This window comes from Cyprinus carpio, chromosome A1, assembly GCF_018340385.1.
Source record: "Cyprinus carpio isolate SPL01 chromosome A1, ASM1834038v1, whole genome shotgun sequence".
NCBI lineage: Eukaryota > Metazoa > Chordata > Actinopteri > Cypriniformes > Cyprinidae > Cyprinus > Cyprinus carpio.
Window position 1 is genome coordinate 16,303,264 of NC_056572.1, and position 18,535 is coordinate 16,321,798.

At 34.2% G+C, this 18,535-nt stretch overlaps 1 protein-coding gene across 2 annotated transcripts in view; it reads left to right on the forward strand.

Annotated features, from left to right (window-relative positions):
- The window catches only part of LOC109053195 (ras GTPase-activating protein 3-like), a 79,595-nt gene that overhangs the window by 59,552 nt on the left and 1,508 nt on the right, over positions 1-18,535 (forward strand). Inside the window, exons 8-23 of one of the 2 annotated variants that reach the window (XM_042751567.1) lie at positions 177-250; positions 3,649-3,753; positions 3,840-3,999; positions 5,178-5,341; positions 5,416-5,530; positions 5,604-5,678; positions 5,762-5,885; positions 7,615-7,721; positions 7,805-7,882; positions 8,788-8,865; positions 8,951-9,024; positions 12,192-12,298; positions 13,139-13,221; positions 13,363-13,571; positions 17,120-17,223; positions 17,691-17,874. In XM_042751567.1, coding sequence (XP_042607501.1) covers positions 177-250; positions 3,649-3,753; positions 3,840-3,999; positions 5,178-5,341; positions 5,416-5,530; positions 5,604-5,678; positions 5,762-5,885; positions 7,615-7,721; positions 7,805-7,882; positions 8,788-8,865; positions 8,951-9,024; positions 12,192-12,298; positions 13,139-13,221; positions 13,363-13,571; positions 17,120-17,223; positions 17,691-17,874 — 1,841 coding nt within the window. The remainder of the gene's footprint in view (positions 1-176; positions 251-3,648; positions 3,754-3,839; positions 4,000-5,177; positions 5,342-5,415; positions 5,531-5,603; positions 5,679-5,761; positions 5,886-7,614; positions 7,722-7,804; positions 7,883-8,787; positions 8,866-8,950; positions 9,025-12,191; positions 12,299-13,138; positions 13,222-13,362; positions 13,572-17,119; positions 17,224-17,690; positions 17,875-18,535) is intronic. The other variant, XM_042751647.1, reaches the window with a different exon arrangement.

An 18,535-nucleotide genomic window follows, 5' to 3' on the forward strand; every position in this document is an offset into this window, starting at 1 on the left:
GCTTTTCATAACCTTGCATTTTTCCTGTTCCACTGTGGCGTCTCGTGTTTTTCAGCAAAAATTCCTCAAATAAAAAAACAAACAAACATTTGAATTAATTGCTAAAATCTGAAAAATCACCCAGCCCTCATGTTATGAATATCTGCTCTTGTAGTTATCGGTGTTTCATCTTACAGGTGACAAAACCGCTGAGTTACACCAAACGACAGTTTGACGTGGAAGAGGACGACGTGGACAAGCTTGCGCTTAAGTGAGTGTGTGTGTTAGTGTGTGTGTACCTGCTGTTACCTATATTATGGGGACCAAATGCTATACAAAATACAGTTGTACAGTTGTATAAAAACCGTTATGCTAATGGGGTGTCCCCGTAAACCACATATACAAGCATGTGTGAGTGGGTGTGTGATTCTCAGATGCAGTCTGTGTTTGTAATTCAGCATCTTTGCGCATCATGTGCTTTGATGTGAAGTTTATATTCGCAGCAGTCTAATAAGGAATGATGTTTGTAAACACCATCAGATTCATGAGAACATGCAGTGACTGCAGCAGCTGTGTGTGCAGTGTGATCATAGGAACTGAATGCTCAGCATGTATAAGGATTTGTTGCTGATAATTCCACTACATCTAATTTTCTTTTGTGATATGAATGTTGTTTTACTCAGCGAGGATGTTATTCCTACCCCAAACATTCATGGGAATATGTTTCATTAACGGTTTTATTTTAGTATCATTGAGAGACTGTTATAGTTTATATTTAAGTCAAGATTTTAAAATAGTATTTGGTTTTCTATTTTCGATTTTGAGTTTTTTTTAATGTCTATATATGGTAGTTTTTATTCATTTTTATTTCAGTTTTAGTTATTTTAGTGCATCATGAAAATGAAAAATTAGCTTGAATTTTATTTTATTTCAGGTAAGGTTTTTTTTTTTTAAGTAAAATTTTTTTAATGTATTTGTTTTAGTTTTTTGTAACAATAACCCGATTCGGACAGTATTTGTTTCTCATGGGGACGTAAGCGATTTTCAACATTTGCAGGGCTTAGTCTGTAATTTTATTGCCGTCCAAATCCGTATGTTGATGTTTTTCTCTCACCACCAGCATAAAAATCCCTGGACGAATTACCTACTGTTTTTTTTTGACAAACACCAAGGACGTGTGGTAATTTAATTGCCGTCTGAATCCACATCTCTGAGTTTACAAGAAGAAATTGATTCAAAATTCAATGTTTAGATCCTTTTTGTCCATTGGCGAACACCAAACAGTAACTCTTGCACTTTGTTGTAATTTGTATGCATATTTATTACTGAAAAAAAAATACTGAAATGCTGGAAAGTATTTACAAGAAGTATATTTCATAACTGCTCCACCACAGAAAGGGGGAGCTGTTAAGAACAAAAAGAAGAAAGACAAGAAAAGTACGTAAACATTTGAAATCGGTCATTATTATGGCAGCAACAGGTATGCAATACCATTTAAAAATATGTATTATATAGGCCTACAATTACATACATAAAAATATAAACAAAGCAGCTTTATGTTTACCTTATGTACGAGTTGCCTTAACTTATTTCTGCTAATCTCCACATTTATAGAGATAGAAAACCATTTCAACTATAGTGCATCTGTTTTCCATTTTTTAAATAGGAGATTTAAATAATCAAATAATAAATAGGATATTTTTAAATATGAAATTATTCTTATTCCAAGAATATGACATTTTATTTACAGCAGACCCACGTCAGCATGCCACGGGTTCATAGGATCACAGAGCTGGCTTCTCCACTGTCAATGAACCGCTATCTGAATCCATGAGTTTTATCACTCAGATGTCCACATGAGAAACAATTACCATCCGAATAGGGCTAATAACAACCTGGTCATTAAATATCCACAAAATAAAAATTCAACCAAAAAGACAGAAATACCAGAAATTTTGTTATTTTAGTATTATTTATATTCAATTTTTTAGCTTTTCTTTTTTAGATTTTCAGGTTTCAGTGTAATTGTATGTGTATATATATATATATATATATATATATATATATATATGTATATATATGTGTGTGTATGTGTGTGTGTGTGTGTGTGTGTGTCTGTATGTATGTGTATATATACAGTACAGGTCAAAAGTTTGGAAACATTACTATTTTTAATGTTTTTGAAAGAAGTTTCTTCTGCTCATCAAGCATCTGCTCATTAAATTATCATTAATTTCTGTGATGCAAAGCTGAAATTTTAGGATCATTATCACATGATCCTTTAGAAATCATTCTAATATGATGATTCATTATCAAAGTTGGAAACAGTTCTGCTGCTTAATATTTTTTCAGAACATGTGATACTTTTTTAGGATACTTTGATGAATAAAAAGTAAAAAAAAAAAAGAAGCTATGTTTTTAAAATATTAATATTTTGTAATAACAATATACACTACTGGTCAGTAATTTGGGGTCAGTAATTTTTTTTTTCTTTCTTTTTTTGTTTTAAATAAAATCAATAATTTTTATTCAGCAAGGATGTGTTAAATTGATAAAAAGTGATAGTAAAGAAAAATATATTATTAGAATTTTTTTTTTTATTTTGAATAAATGCAGTTCTTTTTAACCTATTATTCATCAAATATATTAGACAGCAGAACTGTTTCCAACACTCATAATAAATCAGAATATTAGAATGATTTCTAAATGATCATGTGATAGACCGGATGTTACATGTGACACTGAAGGCTGGAGTAATGATGCTGAAAATTCAGCTTTGCATCACAGGAATAAATTATTTTTTTTTAAAGTATATTCAAATAGAAAACTATTATTTTTAAGTTGTAATAATATTTCACAATATTACTGTTTTTCTGTATTTTTGATCAAATAAATGCAGGCTTGATGAGCAGAAGATACTTCTTTCAAAAACATTAAAAATAGTAATGTTTCCAAACTTTTGACCTGTACTGTGTATATATATATATATAGTAGGGTTGAGCTGATAGACAATGCCATTGTCCATTGCTGATGGCTGACAGACATCACAATGTTGAGCCGACACCGTGACAACCCCCCGTGGTCAGCTAGTGGTCAGTGCTGCAGAGCATGCCACATCAAAACTGCTGATGAGATGAAGATGAAAGTGGAATATTATGTTTTTAATTATATAATTAATACATATATTAGGGCTGGGCAAGTTAACGTGTCATTATCATTATCCCTGGCCTTTGTGGAATTTGGCCTTTGTTTTCCCTCCTATTTATATTCCTGTGAAACAGGAAGCCATGGCTGGATAATTTCATGTTAATAATCACCCTGGTATGCTCAAAATTGTAAATATGAATGGGAATATACTTCACAGATATTTTACATATATTAATTTCTAGGGATACCAATAATTGTGTCCAATGTGTATTTGAGAAAAAACATTTATTCCATAATGATATTTCCCGCCATTTTTAATTCTTATTCTCCAATGAAAGATTAGATATATGTGAATTTTTTAAATAAAAGATCAAAATGATTAACAATGCAGATTTATTTTCACAGCCTTCTTTGATCATATTTACCAAGGGTGCCAATAATTCTGACCATGACTGTATATAATAGTTTTAATTTACATTTACATCACTGATGCTAGTGAATAAGTGTAAACTCTGTTTTCAGGGTGGATCTGTGGACCGCCAGCAATCTGAAGTTCGGAGACGAGTTTCTCGGAGAGGTACGGGTGCCGCTGAAGGTGCTGGGACAGTCGGGTGTTCATGATGCATGGTACGGCTCTCTTCATCAATGTTCTGTCCAAAGCAACTCATGTTTTGAGTTCAGGAGCTCATCATCCGCTCTGCCGGCTCTTTCAGGTACTTCCTGCAGCCAAGAGATAACGGTAATAAATCAGTGAAGGCTGATGAGCTGGGCTCGTTACGACTCAACATCATTTACACGGAGGACCACGTGTTCCCCACAGAGCATTATAACCCACTCCGAGACCTGCTGCTGCTGCAGTCTGCGCATGTCGAGGTCAGTGAGCTCACGCCTGTGTGCTAGTCTTCATCTAGTTAGTACTGTTGAAGCAGAATAGTAATCTGTAAGTGTGTTTAGAAGAGTGTCTGTTTACTGTTACAAATTCTGAAATTCTACATTATTTATAATATAAACTAATATTATAATTACTAATGTAATAAACAAAATGTAATATAATATTCATAGTGTAATATTAAAACATTGTAAACAATTAAATACAGATTTTTTAATATTTAAATTTTCAGTTTTCATTTTATTTTTTATGTTATTGTGTGCTTCTGCCATTTTTATTATTATTTTTTTTTATTTTTTATTTTTCTAAATATCATTAATTAAATAATTTTTCTTTCAGTTTTAGTACTTACACTTATTGTATTTCAGTTTGTTGCCAAGGCAACATTTCCCATTTTCATTTAACTTTTACGTTATTTCAATTTGATTTTAATTACTTCAATTTCAGTTATTTTTCATAGTTTTAGTTTTGGTTAACAAAAACAACAGTCATTTTTATTAATTTTTTTTTATCTTTATTTAGGCTTGAAATAAGTCAAACACTTAAATACACGAGACCCAAAAACAACAATGTATTGAGTGTCAAAGACAAATGTTCCTAATAATTAAAGTAATAAGTATGTAATTTTTATTGTTCTTTAAAAAAAATTCTATATAGCTTTTTTAATTTGTTACTAGTCATTTTAATACTTTAACTTACTGTATTTCAGTTTGTTGCAAAGACAACACTCTAATTTAAATTTTATTTATTTTAAATTATATTTAGTTTCAGCTTGATTTCACTCACCCAATTAAATTATTTTAGTTTTAGTTTTATAGTTGTTTCTTTCATTGTCAGTTTCATGGTCTCTCATGCAGCTAAAGAAAGCCGTTATAGGCACTAAGATGTAGATTTCACTGAATAAGCACAAGTTTGATTAAATTATTTTTTATAGTAATATAAGGATAGTTTAATCAAAAGATTCAACTATCATTTTAGGTTACATCCTAAAAGCATAAAAAAAATAATTATTTTAAATAATAATAGTAATAGAAAAACAATGCGATACAAAAGGTATGAGGCGATCATATTCCCATTTGATTTTCCCAAATATATCTAATTTATCATTATTGATAAACTGTAATTTATTTATATGTCTAATGTTCACCAAACATCACTTCAGTGTGTCTGTGTGCAGCCCGTCTCTGCGTCCGCAGCTCACATCTTGGGCGAGGTGTGCCGTGAGAAGCAGGAAGCCGCTGTCCCGCTGGTGCGACTCTTCCTGCACTATGGCAAAATCGTGCCTTTCCTCAGTGCCATTGCCCACGCAGAGATCAACCGCACACAGTGAGTTCAAACACACATCATCTGCACTCAAACGTCTCTACCTCACGTTCCTCACGTTCCTCCCGTTCCTCCAGGGATCCCAACACCATATTCCGGGGAAACTCACTGACGTCCAAATGCATTGATGAGACCATGAAGCTGGCAGGGATGCATTACCTGCGGGTCACACTCAAACCCATCATTGATGAAGTGAGTCTGAGTGCCTTCTCCATTATAACTGAGTCTCATCATGAGCACTGCGTTCACTGTTGTTTGCGTGTAGATCTGCACTGACCACAAACCTTGTGAGATCGACCCCGTCAAGCTGAAGGAGTCTGAGAACTTAGACACAAACAGGGTGAGTCTGTCTGGATCTGATACTCATAAGAATCATCAAACCACATCTGTGTGGTATCAGCTGACGTGTGTCTGTGTCCTCAGGAAAACTTACGGCAGTACGTTGACCGGATCTTTAACGTCATCACCAGCTCGGGTGTGAGCTGTCCGACAGTCATGTGTGACATCTTCTTTTCGCTGCGAGAGTCTGCAGCGTCACGCTTTCAGGGTAAATGCTCACACGCCGTTAGATGAGCTCTGAACTCTGTCAATGACTCAAACGGGAAAAAAATCCCAGTTCTCGTTTGCTTTCAAGTGGATTCATTTTGTCATTTTATATTAGTTATAAGTTTTAGTAATTATGCAATGTTTTTCTGTCATTTTAATTTAATAAAATTTTTCTTTCAGTTTTAGTAATTTTAGTACTTCAACTCATTATATTTCAGTTTGTTGCCAAGGAAGCAGCAAGACTAATTTCAGTTTTTTATCTAATATTTAAATTAATTAATTAAAATTTTGGAATTTAGTTGTTTGTGTCATTATTACTAGTTTTTTTAATGTCTGTATAGTTTTTATTCATTTTTATACATTCATTTTACATTTAGCTTTATATATTTCAGTACTTTGGGTTAAACTAAAGTAAATATTTTTCTTTTTTTATGTCTATGTAGTTTTTATTAATTTTAGTTATTTCAATACTACAATTTAAACTAAACTAAAATATGACATGTTGCCTTGGCAACTAGCTGAGATCAAATTGAGTTATGAAAAATAAATAAATAAATTAAAAAGTTAATTTTATTTCATAAAGTTTACTTTATTTAAAGTAATGAAAATGTTTTTATGGTGTTAGTTTTAAATAAGTATAATTAATGCAGAAATGATATGTACACGGTATTTATTGGAATTCATTCAACAATATTTGAAATTGTACAAATGTCCATTATACACTGCACTGCACATTATAGACAGCACTGGAAATAAACGTCAGCAGTTGTTCAACAGGATGCCAGAATAATCCAGTTTAGAGAGAAATAATCAGTAATATGATTAATGATTACAGGTTTTGTTGACGTCAGAATGAGTTGATTATTAATTTCAATTTTTTCTTAAAGTTTTAGTCATTTTAGTACTTCAACTCATTGTATTTCAGTTTGTTTCTAATTTGTTGTTTCTAATTTCTAAATGTTCTAATTTCAAAGTTTTTGATTTAATATCTATTGTATTTCAGCTTGATTTCAATTACCGAAAATTATTTTGAATAGTTGTAGTTTTTGTTAACAATAACAATTCTGTACAGATCAAACCATTATTTTTAATTAACTTTTATTTTTATATTTTCGGTTGTCATTTTAATTTTAATTTAAGTTTTAGTAATTTTGTTATTTGTTTGCTGCAGATATTTAATATTTAAAATATTAATCTTTCTTTCAGTTTTAGTTTTAATAATTTTGTACTTCAGCTTATTTTGCAGTTTGTGGCCAAGGCAACATTTATAATGTGTAATTTAGTTTTTTATCATATATATATATATAGTTTGATTTCAATTAACCAAAAATGATTGTTTATATTATTTTGAGTTTTATAGTTTTATCTTTCATTAGCAGTTTTAAAAGCAGTTGTATGGTCTCAAGCAGCTGAAAAACAGTTACATGGATAAAGACGTAGATTTCACTGAGCGAGCAGGAGTTTGCTGAAATCATTTTCTTGGAAGGAGGTTAGCAGTAATAAATGTCCCGTAAGCAGGCATTTGTGTCCCTACTACATTCTTGTTGTGTTCTACCCAGCTTCCTGTTTATTTTTGCTGCTGTGTTGAGCCGTCAGTGTTATACTGCCACCATGCTTCAGATCACAGATGAGCACTGCAGAGAGCAGGATTGGTGTTGTTTTAGTAAAGCCTCAGTCAGAGATCTGTGATGATGATGATGATGATGATTATGGCGTATGTGTTTTTGCAGTCGACCCGGATGTGCGCTACACGGCTGTCAGCAGTTTCATCTTCCTCCGTTTCTTCGCTCCTGCTATCTTGTCACCGAACCTCTTCCACCTGCGGCCGCATCACCCGGTGTGTACAGCCTCCTCTCTGTCCATCTCTGCTTCTTTATCATGATCCAATGTTTTATTTTGATCAATTTTGTCACTGTAAAGGATCCGTGCACGTCTCGGACACTGACTCTCATTTCCAAAACCATCCAAACACTGGGAAGCCTGGCCAAGTCCAAATCTGTAAGTGAACAACAATAGTTATTTACTGTTACAAATATTATTTATAATATTCACAAATTATAATATTAAAACATTATAACTATAATTAATACACACTGTAAGAAAATTGTGATGATGGCACTTATTTTAGTATTGTTTATATACTATCATAATATTTATTAATATTTGAATTAGCTTTTATTTTTATAATTCCAGTTTTTTAATTAAGTTTTAGTAATTGTATAACATGCTTTTGTCATTTTAGTTTTTATACATATTCTACATAGCTTTAATAAATTTTTCATTCCGTTTTAGTTTTCTGTAATTTTATGTGCTTTTCTCATTTTTATTCCTTTTTTTTTATTTCTTTATCAAACTTTTTCCTGAGCGTTAAAGTCTCACCCGACTGGAATGATGCTTTACATTTACGGTCTCTGGTGTTTCTAGTCAAATTAACACATTTTTCAAGCCGATTATATAACATTAAACCTATGAAAATGCGAAGCACATGGTGCCATAGTTTCATCACTTGACTTTGACAGTGTTGCAATGACCTGAGTTTTAGTTTTGGTAAGTTCGTTATGTGCTTTTATTATTTTTATGCATTTTTTTCTTCTAATTTCTTTCTTTTCTTTTTTTTTGAATATTTGATGTAATATTTATATTTTATTTCTTGATTTAAATTACCAAAAACAAAACATTATTTTTAAAAGTGGGTAATGTCAGAGCATAACGAGGCTGGACAGAAAGTGCAGGACAAAGACACATTTTTGCACAAAAAATAACTTAGTAGATTCAATGTTTTTTGACCTCCATAGCTCTTTAAAATATATTGATGATGACATACAGACTGAAATCTGATGAAAAACTCCTGGGAACAGAAATCCTTCTCTCTGTGATAATGAACGCTCCTGTCTCTCTGACAGGCCAATTTCAAAGAGTCCTACATGGCCGCCTTCTATGACTACTTCAATGAGCAGAAGTACGCCGATGCAGTAAAGAACGTGAGTGGCTCGTGTCTATCATATATATCAGAGATCTCTGCTTCAGTATGTGTTCTGATGTGAGCCGGGTGTGTCTGTGTCGCAGTTCCTGGATCTGATCTCATCCTCGGCCCGCTGGGATCAGAAGAGCATTGAGACGCCCATCATGCTGAAGGAAGGGTGAGAGACACTCACACAGACGTCATGTGTCACTGTATCAGTGTGAGACATGAGGACAAATCAGCATGTGTGTGTGTGTGTGTGTGTTTGTTTCTCTGCTGGACGCAGGAGTGTTAAACTCGTTAGTAAAAGATTTGATGCCAAAGGTTCTGGCAGGTAAGATGCAGTTGTGACCTTTGACCCTTAATACATGACCTCCTGACCCCCGTCATAGCCTCCTCAGTATCTGAGACAGGATGAGAAACACTATCCATGTGTTTGTTGTTCTCCTAATGTTCCTGCTGGACTCTCCCTTCCCTGTTAGTGAGCACAGACACACGGACCCTTTCTAGTGTGCAAACCCACACCAAACCCTTCAGAGAACATGAGACTTGACGGAGATCTCGGTTTGGTTTCACTCAATGTGCTCACACATGCAAAGTCACTAGTTGCTATAAATCGAACGTGGAGCAGCTCAGATCATTTGAGGAGATGTTTGAGCTCATATTGAGATCTCGGACTTATTGAGATCTCTCAGTTTGAGACACTGTTCTCTCTAGAGGAGATTACTGGGCTGTTTTTCTCAGGAGATACATCTGAGAAGCAGGAGAGACTTCAGTGAATGTTGCTCTCCATTTAGTCTGAATTTGCCCATAAGTTGAGATATTAGAGATCTCATCAGAATTATTTTAGTTTCTCTATTTACTATTATAGTTTTGTTGGCATTTAAAATGTTAATTTTAGTTTTATTTGCGTTAAAATTTTGTTGTTTGTGTCATTATTTTTTAAATATGTCTGTATACTTTTTTATACATTTCAGTTTATTTAGCTTTAGTTATTTCAGAACTTTCAGAACAGAATAGTTAAACTATAAAAATGTGTATGAGTTTTCTTTTAAAGGTGCTATATGTACAAACCCGATTCCAAAAAAGTTGGGACACTGTACAAATTGTGAATAAAAACAGAATGCAATGATGTGGAAGTTTCAAATTTCAATATTTTATTCAGAATACAACATAGATGACATATCAAATGTTTAAACTGAGAAAATATATCATTTTAAGGGAAAAATAAGTTGATTTTAAATGTTATGGCATCAACACATCTCAAAAAAGTTGGGACAAGGCCATGTTTACCACTGTGTGGCATCCCATCTTCTTTTTACAGTCAAACTGAGGAGATAAGTTGTGTTTAGGAACAGGAATGTTGTCCCATTCCTAAATACAGGCTTCTAGTTCAACTGTCTTTGGTCTTCTTTGTTGCATCTTCCTCTTTATGAAACGCCAAATGTTTTCTGGTGAAAGATGACTGCAGGCTGGCCATTTCAGTACCCAGATCCTTCTTCTACACAGCCATGATGTTGTAATTGTAACTTTGCCACAGTCCATTTTAAATGAGCCTTGGCCCAGAGAAAACGCCTGCGCTTCTGGATCATGTTTAGATATGGCTTCTTTTTTGAACTATAGAGTTTTAGCCGGCAACGGCGAATAGCACGGTGGATTGTGTTCACCGACAATGTTTTCTGGAAGTATTCCTGAGCCCATGTTGTGATTTCCATTACAGTAGCGTTCCTGTAGGAAGGGCTGAAGATCACGGGCATCCAGTATGCTTTTCCGGCCTTGACCCTTATGCACAGAGATTGTTCCAGATTCTCTGAATCTTTGGATGATATTATGCACTGTAGATGATGAAAACTTCAAACTCTTCGCAATTTTCCTCAGAGAAACTCCTTTCTGATATTGCTCCACTATTTTTCACCGCAGCATTGGGGGAATTGGTGATCCTCTGCCCATCTTGACTTCTAAGAGACACTGCCACTCTGAGAGGCTCTCTTTATACCCAATCATGTTGCCAATTGAAAGTTGCAAATTGGTCCTCCAGCTGTTCCTTATATGTACATTTAACTTTTCCGGCCTCTTATTGCTGCCTGTCCCAACTTTTTGGGAATGTGTAGCTCTCATGAAATCCAAAATGAGCCAATATTTGGCATGACATTTCAAAATGTCTCACTTTCAACATTTGATATGTTATCTATATTCTATTGTGAATCAAATATAATAAAAATATTTGTAAATTATAACATTCCTTTTTTACTCACAATTTGTACAGTGTCCCAACTTTTTTGGAATCGGGTTTGTAGGTTTTTGACTCAACTAAAGCATAAAAATACCATAATATGATGGAAGATATTTAAGAAACACTTGTTTATCTGAAAATCAATGCTACAGTTAGTTATTCTCCTTTAAAAATGTGCGTTCCAGGCCGGGATGTCTCTTGTTGTTTAGGTTTGTGAAACCCTCCCATTGCCAGTTTACCCAATTGTATATCGGTACCCTAGGTTGCCAGTTGGCGGAAAACAGCGTATTTCATCAAGTGTGCTCGTTCCTGTTTTTGTCGTCAATCTGGCAACCTGTGTGTGCCAAGTCTGAGGAGGAGGGGCCGGATGGAAAAAAACCCTCTCCAATATTTAGAATTTGGACTGCAATACCTAGTTTAACCACTCGGTGTCAATCCTACATACAGCACCTTAAAATATGTCTATGTAGTTTTATTCATTTTTATTTATTAATTTTAGTTTATTTAGTTTTAGTTATTGTAGTACTATAATTTAAATTAAACAAATGTGAAATGTTGCCTTGCCAACTAGCTGAAATAAAATTTAGTTATTTAAAAAATAAATAAATAGATTTTAAAAGTTTATTTTATTTCATCAAGTAATAAATCAATACAATCTTCAAGAATCGGCTAAAAACACATCTCCTCCTTAATTTGTAAATATAAAGTTTACTTCATTTCAAGTAATGAAAATGTTTTTGATGGTGTTAATTTTAATTAACTATAATAAGCTGTAATGCAGAAATTATACTGTATGTACACAATATTTACTGGAATTCATTCAACAATATTTGAAAAAGTACAAATGTCCATTATACATTCAGAAGACAGCACTGGAAATAAACATCAGCAGTTGTTCAACAGGATGCCAGAATAATCCAGTTTAGAGAGAAATAGGATGTATATTGTGAAAATAATCAGTAATATGATTAATGGATACTGTGGTTGGTTTTGTTGACGTCAGAATGAGTTGATTATTAATTTCAATCAGATTGTAGTTAGTGTGTGATTGAGGCCGGAGGGAGTCTAAGTTTAGACCTTCACTAAAGTCTTGTTCTCCTCTGACCTTCCAGATTCATGATCAAACGAGCTCAAGGGCGAAACCGCTTCGGTCTGAAGAACTTCAAGAAGAGATGGTTCCGCTTGACCAACCACAAGTTCACCTACCATAAAACCAAAGGTAATGCAAAAGGTCTGTCGCATACTCTCACTACAGGTGTGTGAGGCATCATCTGTTCCTCTGTGGAGTATTGAAGCACATCCAATCATGTGTTTGTGAAGGAGCACAACATCAACACTGCTGAATATCAGAATAGCAGTCATATAAAGAGTGTAAAGAAGTGTAAAAATCATCTCGGTTGCATATGTAACCCTGCTGTTATGGCGATATTGACGTATGGGGTCTCACTTGGGAGCCCAAGTCACCTCTAAGTAGTAGAAGTAAGGCCAATGAACACTGACAAGTGAAATTTGCATGTCAAGCCACTCCCCCAGACATACGGGTTTAGAAGGAGGTGGGCGTGCTCACTGATTCAGATTTGTGCTGAGCAGCCGAGACCTGATCACAGGAATAAATGGTATTTAATATATATACACATAGAAAACACTTACTTTAAATGGAAATAATATTTCACAATTTTACTGTTTTTATTGTTTGTTTGTTTTTTCGATCAAATAAATGTAGCCTTTGTTAGCAAAGGAGACGTCTTTCAAAAACATAAAAAAATCCAAACTTATTATTCCAAACTTTTGAACAATGTGTGTATTTTTTATTACAAAAGACAGAGACATATGGAGATAGTCTTATATAAAATTAAAGGAACAGGTGAAAGGTCAAGATGTTGCGGCTGTTGAGCAGAACCCTGAAACCTGCAGAAAACACTAACAAACACATTACAACAAAGAACACACATTTATATATCTCTCCTTAAGCGATCAGTCTGTATTGTGTTGGTCATTGACGTGTTTGTGTGCGCTGGTGTGGTTATCAGTGCTGATGTGTGTCTCTCGCTGTGTCCAGGAGAGGGTGCTCTGTGCAGCATCCCTATTGAGAACATCCTGGCTGTAGAGAGACTAGAGGAAGAGTCCTTCAAAATGAAGAACGTAAGGGAAATGGCTTCAGATTCACTTTTGATGCATTTCATAGACATCAATAATGTGATAATGTTATCACGTTCGCTACAGCAGTGCATAAGCATCCTCTGTGCTTGAACATCTGCAGCAGTTCTGTTGTTTTTCCTGCAGATGTTCCAGGTCATCCAGCCGGAGAGGGTGCTCTACATCCAGGCCAATAATTGCGTGGAGGCCCGTGACTGGATCGACATCCTAACCAAGGTCAGTCAGTGTAACCGCAAGCGCCTGAGCACGTACCACCCGTCGGCCTACCTCAACGGACACTGGCTCTGCTGCAAGCTGTCTGCAGACACTGCACCCGGCTGCACGCCCTGCACAGGGTAAGTCTGCACGCATCGAGACCACACTGTTCCTGTTTTTAGGATGAAATGCAGTGGACTAAATGTTTAAAATACAGCTGAAAACATGCTGGATAAAGACTTTTATTGTTTGACTCAGGGGCCATTAACACAGAATCAGTTTTTGCATTCCACTGCAGTGTAAATGTGCTAGATGGATGTATTTGAATGTTGCACTCATGTCTTTGCACATGACGATATTTTCTTGAAGTTAAAAGAAGTATCAACTCTAAAACAGTTTGTCTCTATAGCTAGTGCAGACCTGCCAACCTGTACGCATTTTGCATAGCGGCTATGCATTTTGACCTCAACGTATGCTGGTACGATTTGTCACTCTAAACTACGCAAAAATCTAGTGATGCCTCTGTCCACGCGCAGTATTCAAAACAAGCAACAGAAAAAGATGAAGAGTTCAACCAATCAGAAAGTTTTTTGTTTTGTTTTGCATTTAAATAATTTCTGCGTTTTATTTCTCTCCTAGTAGCCTATAGTTTATAGTTTCAGTTCAAAGCGGCTCGCGCTCGCCCCGTCAGATGTTCTGACAGAAAGGCTGCATGTGAAGCTGAGAGACACGCTGTTTAATGTGTTTGAGATGTGCTGTTTTCCTTAATGCATAACTTGCATTTCACAGGTACATTCTCCATCTGTAAATGTTAAAAAAAAGCCATGGAAATATTTATATTTTGCTGTCAGAAGTGCATGATTTGGCGATTCTCGGTTAAACTCCACAGACTTCATTTAGAACGAGCGCCTCCGTGCGCATGTGCGCCAAACAGACAGAGCTCAATGAAATAGGAGCGCAATACCTCTGACTAAAATATACATTTTGCTGAAATATTTGTAGTTGCATAATAAATGTGACATGTCGAATTTTAAACCTACAAGTAAGTTTATTTGTATGATTGCACTAACTGTAAAGTTTAATGTGGTAATCAAAATAGCCTTTTTACTCAATTAGTCTGTGCTTCTTAGTATTTTCATTTTTAGTTTAGTAACTTCTACTTTTAAAAGGATTTTTTTTTTTTTTAGATTGCAATGTTACAATGTTAGAATGTAATGTGATTTCAACCCTTTATTGCACATAATATATGCCTACATGCTTGCATTCACTTTATTTGTTTAATCCAAATACAAAATACCGAGATATATAGGCTAACATATACCGTAAATTAGCCAAAAAATACTGAGATATGAATTTTTGCTCATAATAGCATTAAAAAAAAATAAAAAAATCCTAAAATAACTAAACAGTTACGGTAAACTGTAAACTGTTTACCCCCACTCCACAAACCCTCACAACCTATACCCCCTCCCCCGGCTAGGTATATTACATCATGTATTTAACAGTGTTATTCAATAAAACCATGTACTTGGTTTTGTTATTTTATTTGAGGCCAGTTATTATTGCCTCATCGTTACTTTATATGTAAATATAGTCATATTAAAGCCTGTTTTTCCACTTAGTTCTATTTGTATTACTAAAAAATATCAGATTACTCACTTGTCAAAATAATCAGCAGATTACTTGATTAGCAAAATAATCATTAGTTAAAGGGATAGTTCACCCAAAAATGAAAATTTGATGTTTATCTGCTTACCCCCAGGGCATCCAAGATGTTGGTGACTTTGTTTCTTCAGTAGAACACAAATTATGATTTTTAGCTTCAGGCGTTGCAGTCTCTCAGCAGTACAGTACTTGGCAATGCAGAATCTATGAGAGAGAAAAAAAACATGCACAGAAAAATCCAAATTAAACCCTGCGGCTCGTGACGATACATTGATGTGTAAATACACAAAATGATCGGTCTGTGCAAGAAACTGAACAGTATTTATATTATTATTATTTTTTTCCTCTGATTCACGCAGTGTCCGAACTGTTAGAACTCTTGTGAATCCCACCTATCTCTCAAATGGACCATTGACACTCCTGATTGAGATTGTAGATAGAGTGTCAATGGTCCATTTGAGAGATATGTGGCGGTAATGCAGTTATAAGTCTGCAATCCGTCATAAAGCAAGAAGAAGAAGAAGTTGCCTCAGGCGATGGCTGCTGTGAAGCGCATTCGCAAGAGTTCTAACAGTTCAGACATTGCATGAATCAGAGGTAAAAAACAAACAAACAAAAAAATACAATATAAATACTGTTCAGTTTCTTGCACAGACCGATCGTTTTGTGTATTTACACATCAATGTATCGTCACGAGCCGCAGGGTTTAATTTGGATTTTTCTGTGCATGTTTTTTTTTTCTCTCTCATAGATTCTGTGACCATTGCCAAGTACTGTACTGCTGAGAGACTGCAACGCCTGAAGCTAAAAATCATAATTTGTGTTCTACTGAAGAAACAAAGTCACCTACATCTTGGATGCCCTGGGGGTAATCAAATTTTCATTTTTCGGTGAACTATCCCTTTAAGCACTAGATTAGTTTAAATGTTTCAAAATACAACTGCATTGTTTTCATTTGTTTTGATTAAAAGACAAATATTTTGTCATTTGAAAATTTCTTAAAGTATTAAAACATTGTCTCGTTCAAGTGAACCAAGTATCTGCGTTTTGTCTCACCTTGGGAGCTAACCCCAATTTCACACCCCAAGAGCCTTTAAATGAGCGTGATAAAGCTAAAGTGTATAACATAGCTTTCATTCTTCAGGTCAATCATATATTCATGAAAAAATCAGTTTGAATAAGGAAAGTGATAACTTTGGCATAGTATCCTTTCAAATGTTAATGTTAAAACAATCATTGCGTTATTTGAATGTGCTGCACTTTATTGGTACCATTTTGTTTTATTAGTTTATTTATTAGAATTTGAAAGATAATAACAATTTTGATTAATAAGTGAGATCTGATTTTAGTCATTGAAAACCAAAAAAGCAGTGCAAATCCTTGAAAGTCCTGTAATTTTATTTCACAGTATCTGAACGAACCCTGTTTAAGTTACCAGTTCTTGGACCATTTTGATGTTTTTTGTTGTTGTTATTTAAACTGAACTGTAGTTTTCTGTAGTAAACTGTCTTTGTATATTTCCTATTTTATATTAATTTCCTAGTATTTAATTTACTATTATTTCTTTTGAACAAAGCAATCTCAGACATTTCATGTTTTAGATTTGTAGGTCATCTTGTATCCTGTCAAGGACAAAGCTAACCAGCAAAATTTGATATCAAAAGCATCCTAAATGTTACAACTATCCCACCATAATCTGTAGTCTGAGCCTGTCAAGGGCTAATGGCAATGGCAGATACGTTACTAGTTAGTTTTGAGGAAAATAATTTTATTTTTTTGTTTGCCAAATAACCCTGTGTATGTGTCCGCCCCCGCAACCCTCAAGCCCCGGAAAAAAATAAAAGATAAAAATAAATAAAAAAATAATAAAAACCCCTGTTAATGTTCTGTGATTTATCAACTGATGAAGTATGGTGACATATATTAGTTAACATTTTACCCTGAAGTTTAAAACCAGTTCTGTGTGAACCGCCCCTTATGCATTTGATGGTTCAGACGGTTTGTGTCTGTTTGTATCGTTCAGGGGACTTCCTGCCAACATCCAGCTGGACGTGGATGGAGACAGAGAGACGGAGAGGATCTACTCGCTCTACAGCACGTACATGTCCAAACTAGTGAAGATGCAGGGTGAGTGAGAGCGAAGTGGGGAAAAAACTGCCAGTACACCCCTGGCCCCTCTCCAAAAAAAAAAAAAATATATTATATTATTATATTATTTTTAAACCTAATGTCAAGAAAAATGACAAAAGCACAAATCAAAATGACTAAACTGAGATAAAGATAAATAAAAATATACAAGACTAATAAAAATGACAAAAGCACATAACAAACTGACTAAATTCAATCAAATCAAAAAGCTAATTGAAAAATATTAATAAATACTATAATACTATATAAAAGAAAATACCAAAATAACATTGGTTTTAAATAATTGAACAGTACTTTGACTCATAGATCATCTTTATTTGTTGCTTGTGTCATCATGCATTTTGAAGACTACTGTGGTATTACTATGAGGATCAGCATGCAGCAGGTTGCAGACACCTGTACAGTCAGTACATCTGTCCTGTAATGTGTCTCATCTCTCCATCCAGAGGCCTGTGGCAGTAAGTCGGTGTACGATGGCCCAGAGCAGGAGGAATACTCCACGTTTGTGATCGACGACCCGCAGGAGACGTATAAAACCTTGAGACTCGTCATCTCAGCCGTACAGACACTGGAGCAGCAGCACATGCAGTACAAACGAGACAAGTTCAGGAAAACCAAGTACGGCAGCCAGTAAGTATCAATGAACCACTCATCTGTGACTAGATGAGTTACACCAAGTCAAGTGTATTAAAATAGCGCTTTTCAAGTGCACATTGTTTCAAAGCAGAAAATCATGATGTTCATGTTTAATATTAATATATTTATGTCTTATAGTTGCATTTAGCAGATTAGAACTGAACAGTAATATATTTTACATTTGTTGACAAAATAGAAAATCAGGCAATTGATATATAGTATATATTGCTTTATGCAAGTGTACTGTATGTGTGTCAATAAAGTTGGTTCGAATATATATCCAACTTTAAATATAGAGCTGTCCTTATTTTAAGTTAAATTACTAAAACTAAAACTGAAATAACGGTAAATAGAAATATAAAAAATTAATAACAACTAACAAAATTTCTAAAACTAAAATACAAATAATTTACAGATAAAATAGAAATATAAAAATCTAAAAAAAGATAAAAGCACAACAAAACTACTAAAACTAAAATACATATAATTTACAGATAAATAGAAATATAAAAAAATAAAAAAGATAAATGCACAACAAAACTACTAAAACTAAAATACAAATAAATTAAAGATAAATAGAAATATAAAAAGCAAATAAAAGTGACAAAAGCACATAAAATTACTAAAGTGTAAATTAAGATAAATTAAAGAAATA